This window comes from Rhyacophila brunnea, unplaced genomic scaffold, assembly GCF_057557595.1.
Source record: "Rhyacophila brunnea isolate RB1 unplaced genomic scaffold, BYU_Rbru_1.0 scaffold_23, whole genome shotgun sequence".
Classification (NCBI taxonomy): Eukaryota; Metazoa; Arthropoda; class Insecta; order Trichoptera; family Rhyacophilidae; genus Rhyacophila; species Rhyacophila brunnea.
In genome coordinates, this window is record NW_028232893.1 from 5,873,464 (window position 1) to 5,894,348 (window position 20,885).

The 20,885-nt window shown below is 33.2% G+C and overlaps 1 protein-coding gene across 1 annotated transcript in view; it reads left to right on the plus strand.

The window, feature by feature from the left end:
* SppL (signal peptide peptidase-like protein) overlaps positions 1–15,989 on the plus strand; it is a 29,732-nt gene extending 13,743 nt beyond the window's left edge. The window contains exons 4-10 of the mRNA XM_085950768.1: positions 2,109–2,228; positions 5,371–5,565; positions 7,321–7,483; positions 7,685–7,833; positions 8,217–8,332; positions 9,140–9,298; positions 13,981–15,989. Coding sequence (XP_085806894.1) covers positions 2,109–2,228; positions 5,371–5,565; positions 7,321–7,483; positions 7,685–7,833; positions 8,217–8,332; positions 9,140–9,298; positions 13,981–14,055 — 977 coding nt within the window. The 3' untranslated portion in view covers positions 14,056–15,989. The remainder of the gene's footprint in view (positions 1–2,108; positions 2,229–5,370; positions 5,566–7,320; positions 7,484–7,684; positions 7,834–8,216; positions 8,333–9,139; positions 9,299–13,980) is intronic.
* Positions 15,990–20,885: the final 4,896 nt, after the last annotated feature.

Genomic DNA, 20,885 nt, shown 5'->3' on the forward strand with positions numbered 1-20,885 from the left:
TGTAATAATATGTATTTTTAATTCAACGAAAACAAATAAGTATGAACGAAAAAAGTGTGCACAATTTTGTCGGATCGTCCAAATATATTAAACCAAAACTATCATGGTTTGATTTAGGCAGGGTTTAATTGAATTTTAAATACTAACCAACACCATCTGTAAATTATTGTAGTCTTAGTTTAATAAAAACAAATATGTATGACTAACTAAGTACTATTTATGTCAGATCTTAAGAGCCTACCTCCACCTTTCGCCACTGGTATGTAGGTTATGTAAATAAAGCAAATGATAATGCGGGTGCCATTTCGTTTTTGGTGCTGCCAATAGAAGAAGAAAATTATATACTTGTTACAACACAACCAACGCGTACAATAGTTTGATTCGAAAATCGAACTGCCTTGTCCGAGAGTCTTTGTTTTAAACTAATAAAATCTTGAGAATATTCGAAGTCTAGCGATCAATTCATAATTCCTTATATAAGAGAAAGTTGGCAATGTTAATTCGAAATCAAAATGCATTAAAAATTATTGTTGTCGTGTTGCAACACAACAGAAATGGAGCAGTCGTCAAATGTATAACAATAAATCACTCGCAAAGAAAGCAATGCCTATTCATCAGAGAGTGGCCCAATTTGGAAGAAATGATTCCAGTGGACCGGCGATGACAATAAAAATAATAATGTAAAATAAACAGTAGCTGTGAAAAAAATGTTCAAATGCCTCGCTTGGACGCACACAGAGATGCCCGGTCGATGCGCATGATCGCACGCTAATCTGCCAGTCTTAAACTCTCAAGTCGAGATACAACAAATGAATGTCGTAGACTGTTTTTTGTCCAGTTATAATAATTCTTTTTGTCGTGGTGTGTTGCCATGGTGAAAAAGAATGCCAGTCCGCGGATAATTGCGAATCAATTCTCTTGACAGTTTTCGAATGTTATCGGACAAATTCAAATTTAGAGTAAACATATTGAATTCGTGCTTTGAAAAAATTCTTTTATATTTTTTTTATTATTAAATCCATATAAGTATTAAGCATTGTTTTGTTTTCGCAATTTAATATTTTCATTAAATTTCAGCCCTAACTATTCGATATAATATAGGTATATTGCAGTGATGGCGAACCTATGACACGCATGCCACTAGTGGTAAGCAAGATGATTGTGCATGGCACACAAGTGTTTTAAGTTGAAGAGAGAAAAAATAGATATAATAAATATTCAAATTTTAATAAAGAATATATTTATCAATCGATGGGCAAACGGAAACTTCGAAATTCATACATAAATGACAGATCACATTGTATAGGCAGATACTCTTCAAGAATAAGCATTAAGTTAAATTACATAGGTCGGTCCTTAAATTTTATGCGTCACAGATAATATTATCGCACTGTCCTCATCAGACGGTGGGGGAAGCCGCGCTGCGAACCTCCGGTTTTGATCGATTTACAATCATTTTACAATGCTTAAGACACTGTAGCGAGAGAATGCTTCATCTCATCAGAACAATTCTGGCGTCAATTTGTGAGTAAAGAATCAAAAAGTATTAAATAATAATCAAGAACCCAATTGTAAGTTTTGAACTTTTTTAATATAATTCTTATAACTATTTTTTCCCTATGAAAAACTGCTCGGCACGTCAGACAATCAAAAAATTATATTTGGAAAATTTTGGCACGCATGCGTAAAAAGGTTCTCCAACCCTGGTATATTGTGTTGCCGCTTGAATGGTGTTAACCAGGGGTTCCCAACTTTTGATCAGAATATTTATGATCAAGAAGGAAATGAGACTTTCTTAGAAACAATATTACGAATAGCACTTTTTTTTAAGGCCAATATAAAGTGAGAGAAATAAGGTGACATTTTATGACGGTTCTTTTTCTCAATGTCTTGGACATTCGAGGGTTATTCTACTTTTGCACCGTCTTGAACTAATTCAAACATTTGTACCCGACACCAATGATGAATTACTTACTTACATAACATATTAACAAAATCTCAATACACATAAATTATATTATACTATGCACAGAACTTGAGTATAGGAACACGCGCCCCGTGAGTGAAATGATTTTGTTTTGACTTTGTGTGTTTGTTTGTTGTTACAGATGTCCAGACACTGGACACGATGCAGGCGCTCTGTCTGCCACTCGGCGCCTCCGTTTCGCTGCTCGTCATGTTCTTCTTCTTCGACTCCATGCAGATGCTCTTCGCCATATGCACCGCCAGTCAGTACACCCTTTATACCTTCATTCACTCTAGTCAATTCTTTAGAAGATTAAAATTAGTTTTAGATCATCTCGATTGATAGTGACACCTATATATAGGTATAATATTATATTATTATAGTTGTCATTAGTTAAACATTTATTTCTGTATGCCATTATTGAAGGGTAATTAATAATGTATTTCTTATGAAAATTGACGACACCATCTATCGTCCAATTAACAAAGTTGTACATATTTGTATAGCTAGAATTGAACGATTACTCCACTGTTTACGGTGACAAATCGAATAAATAGGAATAATTTAAATAAGCAATATTTAAAATTCTAATTGATTCAAGTTTTATATTATTCCATTTGCATATTTTTTTGCGACCCAGGTCACAGACACTACGCGCACTCGGTAATGGCAAATACACAGGGACTTAAAATTTCCCTCTGTCGATAGTATTAATTTTCTAAATATGAATCAGCATCATCCATATTCTATATTATATAGTCCACAGCAAATGGTTATATCGTAAAGTAGTCACTTTTCAAACCAAAACATGACTCGACTGTAGAAAGGATAAAGAGTGTAACCCTCAGTTTTTTCAAAATAGGTTTTATTGCATAACGTTGTACACGACTAAATACATATTGTGTCTAAAGAATGTAAGCTGCAAATGCCGATTTATTATCTAAATTTGGCTAGCCACTTAAAAAAAAGGAATTGACATGGGAAAAACGGGTTAACCATCTTTTTTTGGTTTTTATTTTATTTAACTCAATAATTAAATCAGATTAGGGATATAAAAACCAAATTATTATCGCGCACTTCAAAGTTATGTCTATTTTGTATTTAAACTTTGACCGAAAACCATAACAAAAATGTTTCTGTGTGTCCTGTAAAATTTGATTTATGTGGATTACGCCCTTTTTCCTTTCCACAGTCGAGTTGTATTATTATTCTTGTTACTCTAAAAATATTCAACTAAATAATTACTTAACAAAATACTCTCCGAAATCATTTTAGTTTCAGTTAATAAAAGTAACTTTTGTTTTGTATTATTTTATTATAATCATTTGTATATGTACTGAGTTATATAATATTGTTTGTGTTTTAAACTCAACATCGTTATGAAGTATGTTTGGTAACCAAAGTCTAAAGAATGCGACGTAACAGTCAATGAAAGGGAAGTGAAATAACTGCTGTGGCAAAATTAGTGGTCAGACCAGAAGAGCAAGAAAACCAACATACCATAACATTAAATTTAATATTGCCAGGTACATGTTTGCCCTCGCAGGAACAAAGTCTTTATTTGAATTTTATATTCTAATTGATTCAAATTTTGTACTATTTTATTTGACTAATTTTTTGCGACCTGGTTTTCGCCTTTCGGCATCTTCTGGCGCTATATCAGGGGTTCACAAACTTTTTTTCGTCAAAGAGACAATTTCTTTAATTTTCTTAAAATTTTCTTTTGCAAATATTTTCTGTCTTTAATCCTTTCAGCACTGACCCTTAGTTGGCCATTAGATATAATTAGGACGTTATTTAAATGTGTTAATTAAAAGATATAAAAGATATGAAGAAGTTAAAAAATATAAAACAAAACAAAAAAATGTTTCATTGTGTAAACTTATATTTTTAACTAAATATACATCATTATTACTCTTATTAATATACTAAAAATAATATAAAAATTTTTTCACCGAGTATTGTAAGAGCTTTTTGTTAAAATCTGTCGCAATTATATAGGATACCTGTAGCATTGTGGTCGATGTGCGTGGGTGCGAATCCTGGGAGACGCAGGTTCGATCCTGCTGGGTGTCATATTTATTTTCAAAAAAGATTTTTTCTATTAGTTATATATTTTCTCAGAAGTGTTTTCAAAAATTGTGAATGAATTAATATGAATTTAAAAAATATATACAAGTACCTATATAATATATTCTTTATAACACTGCAACAGGCCAAGAGGCCCAATGATAGTAGTGTGGTATAACAGTGGTGTATTTAGTAATATAAGTGAAACAATCACATACACTCAGGCTTTGAGAAAATCACATAAATGTATTATGACCTCACCGGGATCGAATCCGGAATGAAAGGCCAGTGCCTTACGTACTGCACCACGAGAGATGCACACTCATTATTGGTAAATAACTGACAGACATAGAATATAGTTAATTATCGTTTATATAACAAATTAATGCATTAAACCAGGGGCTCCCAACCTTATTTTCGTCAGGAGCACATTTATAACAAAACATGAATGGAGGGCATTTTTTCCCAGTGAAACTTACATAACGTAGACAAGGAATGCTACATACAAATTTGATAAATACAGTACACTTTCAGTAATCCACCGCTCGATTATCCGACAACTACTATAATCCGCCGTTATTTTTACTAGTTGAAACCACAAAATCAAGCTATATAATTCGCCGGTATTCGATTGTCAAATTCAGTAGTTCGCCACGTGCAAGTATACAACGCAGATGAGACGGGGTTATTTTGGAAACTTTTCCTTCGTAAAACGTACGTTCATCGCAAATAAAGTAATGTACCAGGGAGGAAAGTGCCCAAGGACCACATCACAATTACGGCGTGCTCCAATGCAACCGTGACACACAACTGAAGCTTTTGGTCATAGCGAAAGCCAGGAATCCTAAGCCATTCAAAAATATCTGCCTCACTGATGTACAACTACTGGTTGTGTCATGTGATTTACTGTTTAATATTTAGTAAATACTTGATTTTGATTATAAATAAAACCTTAATTTGCTAGTACAAATTTCTCAAAAAAAACTGTTTTTACGTAATACCTGTTTTAATTTTTACCATATTTTGTATGTATGCACTATAATCCCCCACTTTCACTAATTGGACACTTGTCTGGTTTTTGGGGTGGCGGATTACTGATAGAGTAGTGGAAGTATCAGTTCTATTTAACTGATACTTATTTAGGTGGTAAGTCAATTTTATTCTCTCAGAACCCTGCTTAGGAATCGATCTCATAAAGTGATGGGACTATAGACGTTTCAGAAAATCTTTTCTATGCGGATAGAACTATACTATGTATTATTCATATTATGCAAATGATACTGGAAAATGGTCCCTCTTTCTATAGTACAAACTCTTTTTGGTTGCAATTACAGTAATCGCGTGCGTGGCGCTAGCATTCCTCTTAACCCCGCTGTGCCAGTACATCTGCGGGGGCGGAGGAGCCAACGCGGCTCGGGTGTCGTGCGGTTGCTGCGGGCGGTACAGCGCGGCGGAGCTCACCGCGTTCGGCCTCAGCCTCGCCATCGTCACCGTCTGGATACTCACAGGCCACTGGCTGCTCATGGACGGTAAGTTTAATCCAGGGCATTGTATCGGAGCAGTGGAACAATAGGATTTTACCGGGAGTGGAGCCAGAGCACTGAAAATTTGTAGTGCTCCACTGCTCCGGATGTTTTTTTTTATGATTATTAAATTTTTATCCTAAAATCCAATGAATATATTATATTTGGCACTGGAATTATTTAAAATACAGCAACACTGCCGAGTGATGAATAATCTCATTTTTTGGACACTTTGGAAACACATTAAGGGCGGACGTGCTCAGCGTGGGTCAAAATGGAGCTTTTTTTCTATTTTCAAAGCATGATCCTGGACATACCTTGAACGTTTTAGATATTCTATTTGTATAATTTTGAAGCCTTATTATCCTTTATATTTATTTTAAACATTTGATGACTGCATAAAGTATTTTTATTACATAAAATAATATTCTTTTAAACCTCCCGCTCTAATGTTTTAGAACAGGGGGGGGCAAACTGCGGGCCGCATGTGGCCTGCCGGGTATTTTTTTGTGGCCCGCCATCATTAATTGTACTTCTGATTACGAATAACTTTTTTATATTTATTTAAAAAATATTGACAATAGATTAAAATAGTACGCAATCCATTTTCAATAGATATTGATAGTGTACCGACAGAGCTACAACTTGAGATTATTGATCTGCAGTGTGACACTGATTTAAGAGAATTGGATCGTCGTGAAAAAATCTCCAAATTTTACATTGCCCTTAATTCAGATAAATTCGACCAACTTAAAGATTATGCAAGAAAAATGTTCGTTATTTTTGGATCAACCTATATATGTGAACAAACATTTTCGATCATGAACCTCAATAAAAATTCTTTACCATCAATCATCTCCGATGCCCATTTACAAGCAGTTTTGAGAATATCAACTACAAAATTAACACCTGAATTTAAAAAAATGTTAAAAAATGTACAACAGTTTCATTCTTCTCATTATTATTTTGTAATGTTTATTTTTCGTGATAATAAATAGTGTATATCTAAAAATGCAATTTTACTTGCGGCCCGCCGCTCATTTTGAATTCTTGAATTTGGCCCTACTTCCAAAAAGTTTGCCCGCCCCTGTTTTAGAATATAGTCATATTTCGGTACATAACTGTGCAGTGGTGTTAAGATTTTTTACGTTTATTAATTTTTAAACGCATTTATAAAACCATTAGTATAATTTATGACGAGATGATTTTAGTAAAATATTTACGATAAAAAATTATATTGATAATCTCTGTGATCCCAAATTTGACAAGAATTAGGCATTTTATTATTCAAAAAATGGGCAAGATTAACACATTTGAAGATAATTCTAAAGATACTCATTATAAGCTATGTCTTTGACCATTCAAGTGTGATAAACATCCTACGAATAATGATTGCTTTATAATAATTATTGACCTAAGAATAAGGTAGTGATTTTTTAAAATACGCCATTTCTTTTGGCATTCCCCAGTGGTTAAGCTACAACATACGGCCGTAGCCATAAATTGACAAACTATAATTGAAGTAAGTAAGTGAAACTATAATTGTAGGGAATAAAATGATGTTAACGTGCGTGTTTGAACATGTACCGTTTAAAAAAAAAAAAGGTTTTTTTTTCGGTTAGGTACATGTTCAAACACGCGCGTTAACATGATCTTACTTATAATTTGATAATATTTGTTTTTGTCAAAATTGTTAATATTTTGAATTGATCTAAGTGTGTTATTAAAAATTACAATATAATACAAACTCATTGTTTCCAGCGATGGGTATGGGACTGTGCGTGACGTTCATAGCGTTTGTGCGTCTGCCATCCCTGAAGGTGTCAACCCTGCTGCTGACGGGTTTGCTGCTCTACGATGTCTTCTGGGTGTTCTTCTCCTCATACATCTTCACCACCAACGTCATGGTGAAGGTGGCAACCAGGTAATCACAATAAACACATATTTTTTAATTACTACATGACATAGTATTTCAGAAAAAAAATTAGAACATATTTACGAGATCAGGCAATCCGGATTGATAAAATTTTAAAGACTTCTAAATTTTAATGGCCCATTATTCGGTATGATGGTCCTCGTTAAACTATACAATAAGATTAAAGTTTGTACACCTGTTTTCTTTCAGGCCGGCTGAGAACCCTGTGAATGTGGTTGCGCGTCGTCTGCAACTGGGCGGGGCGGCTGGCCGAGGCGGAGAGGTCGTTCCCAAGTTGTCTCTGCCCGCAAAACTCGTCTTCCCTTCCATGCATCATCAGGGCCATTTCAGTATGCTGGGTAAGTAATCGATGCAAGATAAATGTGTATTTCTATAATTATGTTGGTTGAAATTGATGAACTAAATCAATCCGAATTTCAGTTGGGTCAATTGGTTATTATGATCTGCTTTTCTCGATTGGTTGGTAGTGAGTTGTGAACTCTACTATATACTATTCATATTATTCGTGTCAGGAAAATATTCCTGGTGCAGTTCCAGAATTTATTGTGCTACTCTTTAGCTTAGTCATGGTAAATGGCTGTAAGAATGCGGTGAGACATGGAGTAAAAGCAGGCGTGTAAAAGATATCTTATTTGCTTTATATATCTCACGTCATTATGTTGTTAGTAAAGGGTTTTGTGAAAATACAAAATTAGATGTATGTAAATGTTCCGTGTTACAGGTCTTGGTGACATAGTGGTTCCCGGGTTGTTGCTGTGCTTCGTGCTGCGGTACGACGCTTATAAGAAAGCCTCTCTGGTCTGCGAAGTCGGCAGCATACCTAGACCCCGTTCAATGGTAAAATTCTTATTGAAAATATTAAATATGTCGTATTATGTCTTTTTTGTTTTTCTGCCAACCATATTGTGGGCTTTAAAAAAAAAATCATTTTGAAGGTGTATGTGCAAGGTATTTGATTTAACGTTTAACCAAGAAACGAGCGAGTCAGCTGTTGCACATCCACCATTTTCAGTGTGCCTATAGACGCGTCTTTCCAAATGAAAATTATGTAGAGTTTACATTCAGTTTGCGTTCACTGCGCCTTAGTGATATAAAACCTCATTGGCTGCAAGCTGTTCTACACCAATCATCCTATACAGGTAACCCTCATTCGTCGCGACCCCGGAGCATGGAAATTTATTTCATAATATAGTGTTTTTATATTTTAAATTATTTTGGTTTTCAAATCCCCTGTTGTTTGCAAAATGTCACTTGGGTATGGCGACTGTGTTCAAAATATCTCCCCTGCGATGAATGGGGGGTTACCTGTATAGTAAATCAATGCATATAATAAATACTATCCAAATATGAATACAATTCAACATGGCAATGATCATACAAGGTACATAACCATATTAATTGGTTGAAAATATATTGTCTAAGGACACTGATATCAATTTGTGGCTAAAAATCTAATTAATATTAGTTAACGCGGTCCTAAAAACTCCTAAATCCGAGATACGTAACACTTCAAATACAATGTACCATATTAAAGATTCCAGAGTTAAGTGTTACGTTGGGATAGATGCGCTGATGGCCAGCACGGTGCCAGTTTGACAGACGAACAATGTGAAATGTAATGTGTCTTAATTGCATGCTTTCCAGGGTTCCCGGCTGACGTACTTCCACTGTTCGTTGCTTGGCTATTTTCTCGGCCTGCTGACAGCGACGGTAAGTTCCGAGATCTTCAAAGCGGCCCAGCCCGCGTTGCTGTACCTCGTACCCTTCACGCTGCTTCCGCTGCTCACCATGGCTTATGTTAAGGTCAGTCGATTGAACCATTACAATGTATCTCATTTCAAATACTTAGTGTATTAAAAACTATACCACACTATTAGCAAAAATATCAAGTAGTTGAATTGCATATCGACTTTGCAAAGGAAAAAGGGCGTAATCCACACAAATCAAATTTTACAGGAGGCACAAATACGTTTATGTTATGGTTTTTGGTTTTTATATCCTTAATCTGATATTACTTATTGAGTTAATTAAAAAAAAAAAAAACAAAAATGATGGTTAAGTTGTTTTTCCCATGTCACTTTTTAAAATTGCTAGCTAAATTTAGATTATAAAACGGCATTTGCAGCTTAGATCCTTGGGACATAACGTGTACATCGTTAATCAGTGGCGAAGGGTGGAGGTAGGCTGTTAAGATCCGCCATAAACAGTGCACATTAAACTTTTTCAGACATACATATTTGTTTTCATTAAAATAAGACTACAATTTACAGATAGTGTTGGTTAGTTTTTAAAATTCAATTAAACCCTGAGAAACCAAGCCATAATAGATAATAGTCAAAAAATACATGTCTATCTATAAAATATCTAAAATTATGTAATTAAATCATACATAACTTTGAATATTTTATAAACAGCATAATATTTTTTATTTATTGTAGTTTGGTTAGGCAGGGCTTAATGAATTAAAAAAATTAACCAACAATATGTGTAATATGTATTTTTAATCCAACGAAAACAAATAACTATGAATGAAAAAGTGTGCACAATTTTGTCGTATTGCCCAAATTAAACCAAAACTATTATGGTTTCGTTTAGGCAGGGTTTAATTGATTTTTAAAAACTAACTTACACCATCTGTAAATTGTAGTCTTAGTTCAATAAAAACAAATACATGTGACTAAAAAAGTTTAGTGTGCACTATTTATAGCGAATCTTAACAGCCTACCTCCACCCTTCGCCACTGTCGTTAATATGCAATAAATCTATTTTGAAAAAACTAAGGGTTACACCCTTTTTCCTTTCAGTCGATATTGTTCTCATTCCAAATTAGGATGGCATATATCGTCACCGTTCAGGCAAAAGTCACCAACCCTGAAAATGGCAGTTTTGAGTTGAGTATGTCACCCGAAGCGTAAAATTATGTTCTTTAAGATGCAAAACTCACCACGGTACATTAGTTAGTAAAATTTTGCTTAAATCCGAATTATTTGTTTTTCACTAAATGACTTTCGATAAAATCTTAACAAGCAAAAGTCATTATAAGTGAATAGACATTATTAACTATACAAAAAAAAAAAAATCCTTCGTTATAAATATACAAGCAAAAGTCACTATACTATAGATGGTGAGTTTTACTGATCCTTCTTTTGGCTAACATTGTTCAGATTATTAACAAGCAAAAGTCACCAAACCATAATTGAGCTACCTTGCCTCCTTCAAAACCTTCCAGATGTCTTAATTAGCATCAAAAAGTAAAATTACCTTAAACAAATTATTAACCCTTTCTAAGCGTTACGAATCCCGACTTAGTACAACAGTGCGCGTTGTGATTTCAAGCATCAATAAATCGTAATAAATGTCAGTCAAACATACACAAATAGAGTAGTAAAAAATCGGAGTCAAGTTCAAAAATGATTATGACAGAACCTAATATTTTATGTGACTCTAAAAATAAACATTCGTCGCCTAAATCTGATAAGAAATTACGAACAAGACTTCTTCATTGAAAAAATGCCAGCTTACTCGAGCGGCGCCATGACACTTACGAAATGGTGCTGGACTAATGCGTCGATGACAGATTAACAAGTGTAAGAACAGTTCAGTATTCTTATAGTCTACCGGCTACCATTTCGACAAATATGCCATACACATAATGAATAATAATATGGTTTATGACTTTTATGAGCATTTTTGTTGAGTGTGTTGAAAAAATATCAGTCATAAATAACTCATTTTTATAGCATCCAGGACATCTCAAACTGTGTAACTTTTGTTTGAACTCGCATACACATTGCAGCACTGCAGGCCGAGTATAAATAAATCATCCTTGAGAACTACTGGCTATTTGAGAGTGATGTACTTACCACCAGTGCCTGGTTTGTACCCAGTGTTGCCAACCGTACTATAATTATAGTATTTGTACTATAATTTTGGTCCGCGTACTATGTACGATATAAAATAGATATAGTACGCCCAAAATACTATAATTTTGTCTTCGAAAATTTGGAAATCTGCGGCCCGCGCCGAAATATTTTTCCTAAAAAAAAACGAGCCGACTAGAAAAATTGGGAACCTGCGGCCCGCGGCGAAATATTTCTCCTAATAAAAACGAGCCGACTATGAAAAATTGGGAAAATTTTCATTTTCAACAGATGACAACGCGTACTATATTTTATCTCCAAATACTATAATTTTGGAGGCTCTGTACTATAATTCCACTTTCAAAATATGGCAACACTGTTTGTACCTACCATTGACCCCGAACTGAATGGAATCGAATGACACATAGTTTATATAACAAAATGGTTTATTTTTCGAATACCTATTACAATTCGTAAAATATTAAATTTCAAACACTTTTTGCACTTCTAAATGCTTTATAGTCACCACAATTTTATTTTCAAGTTCATTTGTTTTTTTTTTATTATATTACTTCAATAACCTGGTACTAGAATAGGTAATCTCTTATTTTATTATAATGACGTGATAGTAAGTAACTCGAGTTATTTTCGACTATAAATATAAGAAGAATTCTACATAAAAAAAATAGTAGTCATGAATCAAACCCTTTTGAATAGTATTACGAAAAAAATAATTCTCAAGTGTCTGTCTCACACCAGCAGACGATGATTTGCCGCGCAGTGTATAAAAATTCAGTAGCGTGGCACCTGGTGTTTGCGTAATACGACAATTTCCGCATTTATCCGGGAACGGGCGTCTGAGTGTTCGTGTCTTTTCTTTATAAATGGCTGATAACTAGGGTAAATAAATAATTTTTGTCTGTTTCACCTAATACTATAACCAGAAAATAGTATTTAAAAATGTTAATCAATGATAAACAAAGAGACATATTTAATCGCGGACTTCTAGGTATATTTAAATGACACCTGGTTCAAATTATTTTCCGAAACTATAAACTCGCGGATAATATACTGGCAGATAGGCGAATGAATGCAATCTCCAAAAGCATTCCTTTTGTAAAAATATTTTGTAAATTCACTTTGATCAATGTAACTTTCGAATATTCTATTTAACAGTTTACGCACCAAATAGTTTTTCAATCACTAAAAAACAATATAACTTATTATATCGCAAACTCGTATCGTTACAAACACGTCAGTCAAATGTCTTCGGCGCACATGCACTAAGAAGCGATAAGACACTATATACGCGGCAAATTTGAATTGGCCCGATGACTGATATATTTTTATTCAAGACACGCTCCCGAAAAATATTTATTTAAATTAGATAGAACAAAAGTTTAGGCTATCCATTGACAGATGTCAAGAGAAGGATGATTTTTGAATAAATTAAATCAATATTCGAATTATTCGCGCCTGGCGGAAAGCAGTACTAGGCAAACGAAAATCGAAATGACTTTAGTCAGCTGACGCGCGGATGACTCGCGCGTATAGGCTGACTAAAGTCAGTTGCCGCGTTAGAAAGGTTAAGAAGACATGAGAAAATAATTTAATGTAGATAAAACCTTAAAAACATTAAAATCTGATTTTTCCTGCATTTTCAAACTTTCAAATTGCGATATCTCAAAACTATGTTTTTAGGGTTGGTGACTTTTGCCTGAACGGTGACGATATGTAGCTGAAATATAGATGCTGTCCTGCTTTGACACTTCTGTCACGCAATGGCCAATAGAATTTAATGTACATAATCATGTGGTATCTTATATCAACATTTGTTATTACAATTTAACACTTTACAAGCATCAATCTAATTTTTTTAATAATGTAGTTTATACAGTAGAACCTCGTTAATAAGAACACGGATAATTCGAAATTCGCCGTAATTCAAAAAAAAAAAATTCTAAACATTGTTTTCATATAAAACCATACCTTTAATTCAAATTTCGTAATTCGAAATTATTTCAGAGTCCTGGTATATAAAAATATTCAATAAATCGTAATAAACTATTTCATGAGCCAGTCGTTGCAAATTGTGACAGACTTTTCGTAAAACATCATAATTTATTTATTTTAAGAAGGTAATAAAAATAATCCTGACATTTATGACCCATTAACACACACGGAACCGGAAATTTGGTAGGCACATTTATGATCGTAAACGATTTTTTTTTAAAATTTTAATACCTATCTTTCCCCCATAAATTTCATAATTCGTAATTCGATTTTTTTTTCGATTTTCAGTCCCGTGGATTCCGTATTAACGAGGTTTTACTGTATTTTTGATTTGTAGTGTTCTTGAGCTCTGTTCTGATAATAACATCAATCAACATTAAAACAAGTTATTAAAGGACAGTGTCGTAAATTCTTACTTAAACTACCCGATTTACTGATTTTATGATGTTAATGACGTATTATGTTACATAGGTCAAAAGACAGGGACAGCATGTTTGATTTCACTAGGTATCTGACTTCTTACGGCAGATAGATTAGATTTAAAAATAAGTAACACGACTCAACATCACAGAACGTGCAAGGTTAATGAAAAGAATGTTTGTTTGGTTTCAGGGTGACCTCAGACGGATGTGGAGCGAACCGTTCATAACGCCGAACCCGAAGACGGGCTGCAATTTTGACGTGTGATCAATTCACGCGGACAATCGACATTATAAATTGTATCAGTGAATAATATTAATAACGGACTCTAAACCGAGAAAAACTTTGGCCCGGCAACGAAAAGTGCACGGGAACCTACATTATAGTACATTATTATATATCTTATCATGTCTGATCTGATTACATTGATTTCTTCACCGACATGCGATGAACTCGCGGCGTGTCTCGTTTGCCAGTTTGGTGTGACTCAACGGATAAGCTGCTGATAGTCATGGACGGTATGGTGTGTTCATTGGAATACTTGATCATCTCCGAACAACGTAATTCAAGCGAACACTACACCGTATAATGCTCAGCGTAAAATATTCAATTATAACCGTCTCATCGTTGATTCTGCAATTCCTGCTATGTGCGTCTTAATGTATCTGGAAAATAAACAAATAGATTCACTAGCTTATTCAAAAAATTGTTACATCATCTGTGTGATAACTGTTAAAGAAAATTAATTATCACCAAAATTATCAAAACAATAGATTTTGTTCTGACTTCATTATTTCAACACAGATAGCGTTTGGGGTATCTCCTTTATAGTGATGAATGATTTGAGTTTGAGTGGATGTTTCTTTTTATCCATCCCTGAGTAATGCAGTAACCATACAGTTAACAAAGAAATAGTAAAAAAAACCTTAGAATTGAAATATATCACCGGAGGTTATTTTTTTCTTTATCAATTTATAACGCTTGCTTGTACATAGATCTATTTTAGCAGTCGTATTTATTGTTAATGTAAAATTTAACACCTGGCTGCGCACATTTCAAGGGTTATGCCTAATTTATTACTATGGCAATACTGTGCAAGTGTTATATTTCACGTTATCGGTAAACATGATTGCTAGAATGGTTACTATGTTATTGGAATCACCAAAATATTTGAAAAAAAATAATAAAATAAATTGACGTCTCTCTGCCCAGTAATGTTCAACGTGAATCTTTTTAGTGTTTGTAAAGAAATTGAAGTTTTCAGTCTTCCCATTGAAAATTTTCCAATTCAATTAAAGCCATAAATTTTTGTACATAGGCGACATACATATCTCATGTTTACCCCTTTTTGACTGTATCTACAATTTTATTTGTCCCCTGAAAAAACGGTTTTGTGCGCATAGCAGATATTGCATAATCACCGTTGTAAAGAATTTGCATGATTTTTTTTTTACTTGAGTCATACTAAATTCGTATTGGCAGAACTGTACATTGTTTTTACCATTTTCAAAATCATTGTGATGTTAGGTTTCATTCTTAAATAGGACATCTATAGACAAAACCTGTAAATGAATGACTAACAAGCACTACTTGTAAAAATACGGTTACGCATGATGGCCGTATGTTGTGTCCGGGTGCAGAAAAGGAAATATCAAATGGACCCAGGATAAATTTGTGTAAATTAATTTTGTTTAAAATCTGATTAGGTCTGTCATCTATGCGAATTGTCTCAAAGCTTTATAATTCAACCGATAAAAGAGTGTTTTCGGATTGGACTATCTATATTTCAATAAATGTGAAACGCAGTGCACACAGCTGATCAAATTTTGATAAACAAGTTACGCAGATAATTCTGAACTAAGATTTGACACTTATTTTATCCTGGGTTATATTATAAAGTTGATAAATTACATCAAGTGCAAAAAATAGATGGCTAGATCGGGAGCCTTTTTACAAGTATTTGCTTGGAACCGTTTCTTCAATCCAAATACACTGCGAATTTTTTGCGATACTGTCAATGCTTTAACCTCTCATTCATGGCGGACAGCGTCTGATGATGGTAAAACAATGTATCGAGGTTTCACTGCGTACGCACGACGCGATGCGGACGTCGGGGTTAATTTTTCTAAAGTGTTAACTTATTAATATATTTTTATCGTCATCTCTATGTGATAAATATTGGTGTTTAGGTATTTACGGACAAAAAAAATGATAACTTTCAAAATGCGTATATTTTTGAGATTATTAAATGGGCGAGTGAAAAGAATTAATTGTGCGTAAAGAAAAAATGATTCCGCTTCGGCGATTGCGCGCCGCGTAAGAGTGTTTTAGCAATCTAAGGTGACAAAATATAATTAGGTAAATTAATTTCACTTAGCGTTCTAGTATGATAATGAATGTTACGTTTAAAAAAATACTATAATATATATATTTACATTTATAGAAACAAAATATGTACATATTCCTTCATAGGTTGTATTGACGGTGTGGAAATGATTTCGGGGAACGCAATTATATGGAAATGTTGAATTAAATCGGGACTGTAGAATCTTTAGTTTTTTAAAGGTTCAGTTCTGATGGAATAAAAATACGCACAGGGTTCGGGTCTGATTTGTAAAATGAAATTTGATAACGCTGGCGGGGGAGCTTCCGAATGCTTTTAAAAAAAATGTCAACTTCCTTCTTAACTGACAATTGAGTTACTGAAGCCGGTCTAGACTAATATAGATTTTTCGGCAAACAATTAATTATACAATCGTTTGTAAGCTTTTGACGCTGTACAAATGCACGTGCACAATTATTTGTTGAATATTTGCAATTATTTGTTGAAACTCAAGGCATATCCACGCCTGCAAACATTGCTTTCAAATTAAACGTAGGTCGGATATTCCAAAAAATCACGGGTTGCTATTTTCAATGAAAAACACCTGTTTATTTGTTGGTGTATTTGCACATCGTTTCCACCCGCGGTGGAATACGAAAAATATGGATATTTTTACGTTTATTTGTTTACGGGCAGATGTATGTCGATCTGGACTAGGCTTGAGGATTAAGAGGATCTAAGTGCATATATTGACACCTACGTAGTAGTCCGTAATTGCAAAATAGTACTTTTCAGTAGAATAATTTTAATAAATTTTAATGACACTATAATGTTAATTTTTAATGCTGAAATCGTAATTTTTTAGTTGATTGATATATTGATTGAATTTTTGGTTTTTTTCGATTATCATTGTTTATCTTTAAAATTATTTAATAAAAGGCAATCAAGCCAAAATAGCCAAATACGCAGTTACGGCCTTTTACGTAGGAGGTGTCGATATGACCAAGTTGACTAAATTAAATTTAAATACCTATGCAGTTGTAAAATGTTCTGTAAGCGTGATAGTATTCTGAAATAATGATGAATGAATTGATGTTTAGTGTTTCCATTGTTTGTATTGATACATGTCAGGAAAGCACATTCAAATATTACGGTTGCTATGAAAACTATAACGACATTTTATATTCAGTTATAATGTATTTGAATCCTGTTTCACGCATAAATAGGTGTACATACCTGGGTGTGGTGTGAAAACTGCTTCAAACTAATTTTTTACGTATATAACTCAACTCCTTTAATCCTCAGCACCTCAATTGTTATGTTGTGTGTACACAAATGTAATCATTAGTCTTGAATAAATAAATACACACTGTAAAACAATCGATACATAAAAATAACCAGTACGCATGGACAAGCATGTTCGCGTTTATGATGAGTCTTTCCAAATTGCGTTGCTTGAAACCGTGGCCGCTCGGCGAGCCGACCGTATTATAATAATGTGTGTTAAGAGACACCAAAATTGGTTAGTTAATTATAAAATTAATAATAATTAATTAACTCTTGTGAACAAATAATGAGAAAAAAAACATTGCAATTATTAGGATACCTTTTAATTTTTAATGTTAATGTAATTATACTAATCATGATTTTTTTTGTACATTGCGGTTTTTGCGGTGGAAAACGATATATATGAATAAAGTATAGAAGCGAATTTTTGTGTTATATAATATTTCTCTTGCATTCGCTATTATTTATTCTACATTTTTCATGACATCTATTATGTTTTAAGTACCTATTTAACATTTTCAACAGCATTATCATTATTATCATCATATCAATGGGTCAAACAAAATGTTTGCCAAACTAAGATACGTATTACATTTTTAAGAGTTGTCTTCTCTCGAATGTGTTCCCGTTCCGCTCAATGTTGCTTTATTCAAAACTCTCTCAAAGTACTGTAGATCAATATTTTTGACTCATTAAATTAGCATATAAAATTTTAAGATTCTACTATTTATAGGTTATCATCATCAGCCTGAATGTATCCACTGTTGAATGAAGGCCTCCAAGCTAATTTCACTTCTCTTGGTCTTGTGCGTTGCATTGCCACGTACTTCCGCAGAACTTAATCATTTTATCGATCCAGCGGCCTCTAGGTCTACCATGCGGACATTTTATACCTCTTGGTTACCACTGGATGACCAGATTTGTCCAGCGATTGTCCTTTCTTCAAGTTAGGTAGATATGTGAGGTAAGGAAAAAGAGACAAATTAAATATAACATCAATCACAGTTATCTACATTTACCAACGTATACAGAAAGAAGAAGAAAAATCAGTAGCGTATTTCTCTCTTACATAATAATTGGAAAAAAAAAATCAATAATACATAATGAATTAACTCCCTGATCCTTGTAAAAAATGGGTTGGCATAAAAGAATTTAAACTATGTAGAGTTTTATACACTATTTCTATTATGAGATTTGAACGCATTTACTAAACAAATTAAGCATGGTTACGTTGGTAAACTGCATAAATATTAACACTGTTAAATTGGCATTTCCGAATTCCTAACTCGAGCAACGGCTGCCACTATTGATACATTTATTTACGTTGTTTACTTAGCGGAATTGTGAAGTTCTCTTCCTGCAATGTGAAGTCATTTGTAGCTAACTTAATTAGTAGGACAAGGGTCCTTTTGTGTCTCACTTTCATGTGTTTAGGCTCCATCTATGTACACGAAGATTTTCTTCGACGTTTTTGGTTTGTGTACTTATCGGTATATATGTATCATATTTTTTATATCTTCCCCTTTCTGTGACACTAGAAGAATCAATAATTATTGATGTTAGTTTCGCAGAGTTTTGAATTGAGCAATATTGTGAAGATTTAGAACGTGATATTTCGGCCCCTTAGCATCAAAGAAACCTATCTCAATTTTCAGGGATTTTATAATTTTATTATAAAATATTACGTTAAGTGACAGATGAAATGAAAACGCTTTCTTATTAATGTGAATGGAATGTAAATTTACTTGTATTTGGTGTCTCCTATAAAGTAAAGAAAACTGAGATACGTTACGTTAAGGGATCGATTTAAAAACAGACAAAACTGAAAACAATTATCTCATTACTAATTAATATAGTATAGTATAATATCGTGGCGAAGGGTGTAGGTAGGCTGTTAAGATCCGCCATAAATAGTGCACACTAAACTTTGTCAGTCACACGTATTTGTTTTCATTGAAATAAGACTACAATTTACAGATGGTGTTGTTAGTTTTTAAAACTCAATTAAACCCTGCGAAATCCAAGCTATAATAGTTAATAGTCAAAAAATACTCATCTATCTATAAAATATCTAAAATTATGCAATTAAATCATACATAACTTTGAATATTTTATAGATAGAATAATATTTTTATCTATTATAGTTTGGTTTAGGCAAGGCTTAATGAATTTAAAAAAATGAACGAACAATATGTGTAATATGTATTTCTGATCCAATGAAGACAAATGAGTATGAATGAAAAAGTGTGCACAATTTTGTCGTATTGCCCAAAATATACCAAAACTATTATGGCAGGGTTTAATTGATAAATTAAAAACTAACCAATACCATCTGTAAATTTTATTGTAGTATTAGTTCAATAAAAATAAATACGTATGACTAATAAAGTTTAATGTGCACTATTTATGGCGGATCTTAACAGCCCACCTCCACCCTTCGCCACTGGAAGGCACATGCTTGATGAAAATTGATTTTAATTCTAATTGATCTACATAATATGTATACATAATGCTTCCGATTCATTTTTCACCATGATCATAAAGTATGTTTTGACGTGTTACATAACCTTTATATCTACAGTAGTAAACGTTAAGTGATTTACATTTTGTGCGTTATGTCATTTGGATAATATTTATGTTAACCCTTTACATTACAGTTCTTGTGTAACTTTACCATGACAGCTAATTATGTATGAATACCGACGGTATTTCAAATCGTTTTCCACTGTAATATGAGTTGACAACATATTTATTACTGTACCCAAACTATACATTGTAAAAATATTATGCTACGTCTGGGATACAATTTTTTTATTTTTTATTAATCATATATCGTATCGTTTAAGGTCGCAAAATCCCAGATTTATTGATAACGGTTACAATGTTGTACGAATTAATAATTAAAATACTTTTTCTGTTGTTTTTTCTCTATAGCCAAGTACTTATATTAATTATGCTAATATCGTGATAATACTACCAACTGTCATATTTTTATTGTAGAGGTTTTTTTTTTTGTGTCTGAATGGATGGGATAGTTTGTTTTTAAAACAGGCAATTAATTTATTAGGGAAATCGAATTTTATTTAAATTAAAAATATCGAGTTCCTTTTTCAAAAAAGTTTGTCTATGAAGCGCAAAGTTTTTGGTTGATTCTTCCTATATCTACATGATACCACTTGATTGGTACCAGGCAGCGTTAGAAAATAATCGATTTTATTAATTTAAAGACCCAATTAGTATCATTAATTTATACAGTTTATATTAGTGGTTTTCATCAAACGATGCCCTAAAAATTTAAATGGTAGTTGTATTTCACGAGTGGCTATTCACCAGACAGAGGAAAGAAAGCCGAGTCATATCTGATTTTATATGCATAATGTCTACACTAAGGGAAGAGCAGTATGCAGTATTGAGTTTCTGTTAATCGTCGGAAGAAAACGGCCACCGAATGATTCTAATTTAATACTGTGAACATGAATCATTTGGA